Source organism: Choristoneura fumiferana, chromosome 26 (genome assembly GCF_025370935.1).
Source record: "Choristoneura fumiferana chromosome 26, NRCan_CFum_1, whole genome shotgun sequence".
Lineage (NCBI taxonomy): Eukaryota > Metazoa > Arthropoda > Insecta > Lepidoptera > Tortricidae > Choristoneura > Choristoneura fumiferana.
In genome coordinates this window covers 9,178,188-9,185,784 of record NC_133497.1, presented here as the reverse complement: position 1 = coordinate 9,185,784, position 7,597 = coordinate 9,178,188, and the positions used below count along the sequence as shown (strand labels likewise).

Genomic DNA, 7,597 nt, shown 5'->3' with positions numbered 1-7,597 from the left:
GAACGATATTGATATTATGTCCTTACGGCACCAGACTGGCTGTTTGGAACAAAACGCGCGGCGCATCAATCATCAATATTATTTTGACACAACCCCTGTCACGGACGTCAACAAACTATAGTGAAAGGTTCACAAAACCGTGCTGTGAACCAATTTTCTGCGCCGATGTGACGTAAGAAACATGCAGTCTATACTATGCTTAGACCAGCTTTTGCCCGCGTTAAATTTTGGGGTAACGACTTACTTACTGCGATCCTTTTTTTCGTGTTTTGATTGATTTTTCGGAGGATTATTATGGAAATACAGATACAGATAGACGTTATTTTAGCCAGATAGTGCAAATTTACAAATTCAAAAATCAACCTAAATTCTTAATCAAAATCATAATTTGAACCAACTTTGAACTAATCTTGAGGGGTGTCGCTTCCATTGCAAAATTTTTATTCATCAAGACTGTTGTGGTAACTACTAACATGTTCTGTCCCGTGTGCCTATTTAGAACGTTTTGTATATCATGCACTACATTTAAAACTAATTTTGAGGACTAATTAAAGTGCAGTTTTATAATCTCCTGTGAGATATACTCATACAGTTAAAAATCGTTCTTGAAATCTTGTGTTGAACTACTCGATTTAATCGTTTGAGTCGATTTATAAACGTTATATAAACTTTGTTAATATACCAGTATTTGATAGTAAATGCCTATTGTTTTTATTTCCCAATATGTTTATTTGCTGGTCGTTAACCTGGTATAATAATGACTTCGAAACGTTTATATACTGAGCGGCTAAAAATCTGACCCTCTACTGTACGCAGTAACAGGTAATTTTGTATGTCATGGGCCTATATATGTAAACTATGCCGACAAAATGTTACAATAGAAAATTCTAAAACAATTTTTTTTAGGGTACCTCCCATAGACGTAAAGTGGAGGTGATTTTTTTTTCTCGTCCCAACCCTGTACTGTATCGTTGGATAGGTCTTTTAAAACCATTAGGGGTTTGCTTAGACGATTTTTCGATTCAATGATTTGTTTGCGAAATATTCAACTTTAAAGTGCAAATTTTCATAAAAATCGAGCGTCCCCCTCCCCTCTAAAATTTTAACCGGTGGGTGGAAAATTTGAAAAAATTCAGGATGGTAGTAAGAATATCAAAATTTCAAGGAAAACTATAACGGCTGGTAGCCGTGGTGGCCTAGTGGTTTGACCTATCGCCTCTCAAGCAGAGGGTCGTGGGTTCAAACCCCGGCTTGCACTTCTGAGTTTTTCGAAATTCATGTGCGGAATTACATTTGAAATTTACCACGAGCTTTGCGGTGAAGGAAAACATCGTGAGGAAACCTGCACAAACCTGCGAAGCAATTCGATGGTGCGTGTGAAGTTCCCAATCCGCACTGGGCCCGCGAGGGAACTATGGCCCAAGCCCTCTTGTTCAGAGGAGGCCTGTGCCCAGCAGTGGGACGTATATAGGCTGGGATGATGATGATAACGGCTAAGTTTTCTTGAGAATTATTAGTAGTCTAAGAGTAAATAGCAGCCTTATTTATAAAATATACCTAAACTTGGAAGATTCCGTATAAAATACGAAATCCTTAGAAAAATATTGCCTAAGTTTATCGTAATGGCTACGGAACCCTATTTCGGGCGTGTCCGACACGCTCTTGGCGGGTTTTTTCCTTTTCCGTGGAAGTTTCGGAAAATTATCTATTAATGCTTCACTCCTCAAGAAACTTATATGCCAAATGTCAGCTTGCTGCGACCAGTAAAACGAAAAATCCCATTTTTTTCCTCGTTGGCGTCAGAATTTCGGGAAATTCTTTTGTGCTTCCTTACACTCCCCAAAGAATCTAAGTGCGTGGTTGGTCATAACTGAAATAACAACCTGTATTGTGTAGATCACTAAGGAAGCTTCTACGTACAGTCAAGGGCGAAGATATCGACACGGCCAAAGTTACAAAAATATGTATACACGACTTTATGCACTGAACATTAAGGCCGTGTATACATATTTTTGCAACTTTGGCCGTGTCAATATCTTTGCCCTTGACTGTACACACGGAGGCGCTACGTGTCTTTTGATCAACCCCCGACGCAAAGAGGGTTGTTATGTTATAAGTTTGACCGCTATGTGTCTGTCTGCAGCACCGTAGGTCTTAAACGGACGGACCGATTAGAATGCGGTTTTTTTTATTCGAAATTGTATTATATATTGACTTGAATAATTTATTTAACCATTGTTTGTTTGTGTAACTCCTAGTGAATAATAAATAAGTAATTGTATTATTATAAAATGGTAACAAAATGTATTTGCACGCATTTGTGTTTAAAAGCAAATAAAATATTTGAATTTGAAATCAGGTTTTCTAGCGATGGTTCTCACTATTTAGATATGTTTTATCAAAATCGGTTTAGCAGTTTTTAATATATTGAACTTTTATTAACCGTGTCGTGTACAAGCTAACACGTGTATTCACAACGCACCAATAATAAGTCGTCATAAAATCGTGTCGTCAATAAGGTCCCTTAGGTACTTAACAAACATAAAGAAACAAAGATAAATGTAGTTCATGGAAATATTAATCCTGTTACTGAGTGCTAAACTAAACATGTATATTAATATCGTTTTCAGATGTGCTGGTTATCAAAGAAGAGAGTCAATACAAGCCAAAGCTAGCTGGCGGAGCCGACGCCGCACCCGGGCGCTCCCACGGCTGCCCCGAGGATGGTCCTCGCTGCGGCAGCAGCACCGAGCAGCAGTACGGGCTCCGGAGCTGTTTTGTCAGACTGGAGCGACTACCACTGGGAGACCTGCACCGAAGCATGCCGCCTTATGTTAGCCGTGATTGTAAGCTAAATCCAAGTCTGGTGCCACCTAAGCTGAAGCCAGTCCACTATGGTGTGGAGAAAAGCAGACCCGGGGAAGAATTCACGAGCTACCAGCCTCATCCTGGTGACAATCTGTCTATTAGTCAATCATGTTTGACTAAGCACATACAAAATAAAGCAAATAAGAAACCAAACGGTAGCAAAATATACTACAAACAGTTTTCACAACAGAATAAGTTGACTAGACGTATGCTTGCACACACAGCTGAGAATCTTTATTGCTGCGATGTATGCAGCAAACGGTTTAAAGAAATATCTGCTTTGAGAAAGCATGTAGGATTACACTCGAGCGGGAAATCGTATAGTTGTGATGTGTGTAACAAACGATTTACAAAAAAAGTGAACTTGACTCGGCATGTACGACAACACTCGAGTGGGAAATCGTTTAGTTGTGATGTGTGTAACAAACGATTTAATCAAAAAGCGCACTTGACTCGGCATGTACGAACACACACCGGTGAGAAACCGTTCAGTTGTGACGCGTGTAACAAACGATTTACACAAAAAACACTCTTGACTCAGCATGTACGAACACACACTGGTGAAAAACCGTACAGTTGTGACGCGTGTAACAAACGATTTACACAAAAACCGCAATTGACTCAGCATGTACGAATACACACTGGTGAGAAACCGTACAGTTGTGACGCGTGTTATAAACGGTTTACACAAAAATCGCACTTGACTCGGCATGTACGAACACACACTGGTGAGAAACCGTACAGTTGTGATGAGTGTAGTAAACGGTTTACACAAAAACGACCTTACTCGCAAAACGAACTTACTGCATGTACGAACACACACCGGTGAGAAACCGTTCAGTTGTGGTTTGTGTAATAAATGGTTTGCACATAAATTGACCTTGGCTCAGCATAAACGAAATCATACTTTTGAAAAACCTTTCAATTGTGGCGTGTGTAACAAACGGTTTACACAAAAATCGAACTTGACTCAGCATCTACGAACACACACCGGTGAGAAACCGTACAGTTGCGATGTTTGTAACAAATGGTTTACTCGAAAAACGCACTTTACTCTGCATGTACGAACACACACCGGTGAGAAACCGTTCAGTTGTGACACGTGTAACAAACGGTTTACACAAAAATCGCACTTGACTCAGCATCTACGAACACACACCGGTGAGAAACCGTACAGTTGTGATGAGTGTAGTAAACGGTTTACACTTAAAACGACCTTGACTCAGCATGTACGAACACACCGGCGAGAAACCGTTCAGTTGTAACGCGTGTAACAAACGGTTTACTCGAAAAACGCATTTGACTCGGCATGTACGAACACACACTGGTGAGAAACCATACAGTTGTGGTTTGTGTAATAAACGGTTTACACAAAAAACGACCTTGACTGCATGTACGAACACACACCGGTGTGAAACCGTTCAAATTGACATTTAACAACTTCAAATTGACGCACTGTCTAGCAAAGAATATGTAAGCGCCTATTTATCCATCCATCCATCATTCCATCGTAGGTCTCATCCTCGCTTTCCATCAGGCGTGATTGTGGCCAAACGCAAGCCTGTACTGTTTAAAATGTATAATATATATATATACATCAAATCGTCATCATCTCGTCATTGTTGTACCTTAAAGTTTAATACACTAATGGATAGCTATACTAGCGTCTCAACCGCTATCAGCATCCTGTCACAGATATTGAAGCAATGAGCGTAACAGAGCGGTTTTTTTATAAAACGAAACTGCTTAGGGTACAATTTAAATTTACTAAATTTTTATGGTAACTGTAGGTCATTTCTTTGATATGATGACAGAAAACTGATAGCGGTTGAAACGCTAGTAGAACTACTCTAAAGCAAGTTGAGAGATGCAGAAACGATAATTGATATCTATGTACCTTACGGCACCAGACTGGCTGTTTGGAACAAAACGCGCGGCGCATCAATCATCAATATTATTTTGACACAACCCTTGTCACGAACGTCAACAGACTATAGTGAAAGGTCACAAAACCGTGCTGTGAACCAATTTTGTGCTCCGATTTGACGTAAGAAACATGCAGTCTATACTATGCTTAGACCAGCTTTTGCCCGCGTTAAATTTTGGGGTAACGACTTACTTACTGCGATCCTTTTTTTCGTGTTTTGATTGATTTTTCGGAGGATTATTATGGAAATACAGATACAGATAGACGTTATTTTAGCCAGATAGTGCAAATTTACAAATTCAAAAATCAACCTAAATTCTTAATCAAAATCATAATTTGAACCAACTTTGAACTAATCTTGAGGGGTGTCGCTTCCATTGCAAAATTTTTATTCATCAAGACTGTTGTGGTAACTACTAACATGTTCTGTCCCGTGTGCCTATTTAGAACGTTTTGTATATCATGCACTACATTTAAAACTAATTTTGAGGACTAATTAAAGTGCAGTTTTATAATCTCCTGTGAGATATACTCATTTAGTTAAAAATCGTTCTTGAAATCTTGTGTTGAACTACTCGATTTAATCGTTTGAGTCGATTTATAAACGTTATATAAACTTTGTTAATATACCAGTATTTGATAGTAAATGCCTATTGTTTTTATTTTCCCAATATGTTTATTTGCTGGTCGTTAACCTGGTATAATAATGACTTCGAAACGTTTATATACTGAGCGGCTAAAAATCTGACCCTCTACTGTACGCAGTAACAGGTAATTTTGTATGTCATGGGCCTATATATGTAAACTATGCCGACAAAATGTTACAATAAAAAATTCTAAAACAATTTTTTAGGGTACCTCCCATAGACGTAAAGTGGGGGTGATTTTTTTTCTCATCCAACCCTGTACTGTATCGTTGGATAGGTCTTTTAAAACCATTAGGGGTTTGCTTAGACGATTTTTCGATTCAATGATTTGTTTGCGTAATATTGTCAAGGGCAGACCTCTTGAGGGGAGGTTTGACCTTAAAGGAGGCCTAGTAAGTTATTCTTTGAGTAAAACAATAAGACGTTTTAACAATTTTTTAATTATAAATTGAACACAAAAAATAACAGGCCTAATTTGACAAAATTAAAAGTAAAAGTATTACGAGAATCTCAGGTAGTGAGTTCAAGAGATTTTATTGAGAGGTGGTTCTGATTATTCGGTCTCTCTGGCCTACACTTCCCTGGAGTCGGAGAGAAGAACCCGGAGCGAAGAGGCTGGCCACAGCAGGGGGGCCTGGTCCAGCTGAGTGGTCGTCGGTGCCGAGGTCAAAGGGGCCTTAGGGCGGCAGGACGAGCAGCCTGGACAAGTGTTCCACGCAGGAGCGATCAGGGTCTTGGACGAGCCAGGAAGGATGTGCAGTACTCCGGAAGTTAAGGCCGTCAGGGCTTAGTGTCAGGTTAAAGGAGCCGCCTGAGCCGTGAGAATTGTAGCCGAACGGAGCTTTGAAAGTTGTACGAAGGTTGTAAGCCGTACAAAGGTTGTAAGCCGTACGAAGGTGTAAGCCGTACGAAGGTGCCCTGTAAATTAGGTGGTGTCAGTTGTGGTCCAGTGCTAGATTGTTTGCCAGTCACTCCTCTGCAGCGATGCCCCAACTCTTAGGGTGTGCTGAATTGCAGTGAGTGGCAAGGACAATCATACGGAGTTACAGGCAGGCAAGGAAAGTGATTCTAGTTTTATATAATTATTTTTAGAAAACAAAAGGTAAAAATAAATAGCCTAAGTGACCGTTAAAATTTGAAATACAACAGTTCACTAAATAACCGTTAGAGGATTACATTTGAAATTAAACGTTACTTAGCTGAGTTTGAATTTATTTTAACACCGGTACGCATCCGTTGCATAAAAGTAATAAGCATTAACATAGTTCTGAGTTTATAACAACGGATGAGAGAAATTAACAAGTGTTAAAATATTAAGTATAAGAAATGTTTGAAATAAAAGATTCCCTGGCCAGGGGAAGCCTTCAGTTCAATTACACAAAGTTAAATTATAAAGAAAATAATTATAATAAAATACACAGAAAAACACAAGAGTTAAATATCGGAGAACTTACCAAGTCTGGGCGTATGGAGCTTTCGAGAGAGCTGTTTAGTGTAGTCTGAGCTGTTGAATGTGTGTTTTACAGCTGTGCTTCAGCTTTTAAGGGCGAGAATATTACAGTTAGAATTCCCCGGTCACAGCTGATCGACAGCACCCCCCTTGGCCGACAAAAACGGTCAAGGGTGAGTTGGTTATAGATATATTTAGTCGTACAAACTCGTGTAGTAAATGAGTGTAATAAAATGCCTACTTTTATAAAATAAATAAGTAAATAATAAATAAATATTAAATACATATTATTACGTAAATAAATGAGTCAAGAGAAAACTACGGTGGCGACCTCTAGAGTTCGTCCGTCATTCTGCTCAGAGATCCCTTATTGAGGAAAGCGCCATCTAGCTTACACTGAGCTAACTAAGATGTCAGCGATCGCCTATGTGCATTGTGACAATATTCAACTTTAAAGTGCAAATTTTCATAAAAATCGAGCGTCCCCCCTCCCCTCTAAAATTTTAACTGGTGGGTGGAAAATTTGAAAAAATTCAGGATGGTTAGTAAGAATATCAAAATTTCAAGGAAAACTATAACGGCTGGTAGCCGTGGTGGCCTAGTGGTTTGACCTATCGCCTCTCAAGCAGAGGGTCGTGGGTTCAAACCCCGGCTTGCACTTCTGAGTTTTTCGAAATTCATGTGCGGAATTACATTTGAAATTTA

General features: G+C 39.3%; 1 protein-coding gene, 1 long non-coding RNA gene and 1 pseudogene across 2 annotated transcripts; 2 read left to right on the top strand and 1 right to left on the bottom strand.

Moving 5' to 3' along the window:
• The first annotated feature begins 2,310 nt into the window (after window positions 1-2,310).
• On the top strand, window positions 2,311-3,697 carry LOC141443137 (uncharacterized). The gene has a single exon (XM_074108348.1). The coding sequence runs from the start codon at window positions 2,822-2,824 to the stop codon at window positions 3,695-3,697; it is 876 nt and encodes a 291-aa protein (XP_073964449.1). The 5' UTR covers window positions 2,311-2,821.
• Window positions 3,696-5,442, top strand: LOC141443136 (uncharacterized; annotated as a pseudogene).
• A 421-nt stretch (window positions 5,443-5,863) lies between these two features.
• On the bottom strand, window positions 5,864-7,013 carry LOC141442810 (uncharacterized). The gene is made up of 2 exons (XR_012452967.1): window positions 6,897-7,013; window positions 5,864-6,360 (listed from the first exon to the last, which is right to left on the bottom strand). It is a non-coding gene; the product is annotated as an uncharacterized lncRNA (long non-coding RNA).
• Between the last annotated feature and the right edge of the window lie 584 nt (window positions 7,014-7,597).

Bases quoted from the DNA above. Each gene is read 5' to 3' on its own strand.
- LOC141443137 (XM_074108348.1), top strand. From the start codon at position 2,822: ATGCCGCCTTATGTTAGCCGTGATTGTAAGCTAAATCCAAGTCTGGTG.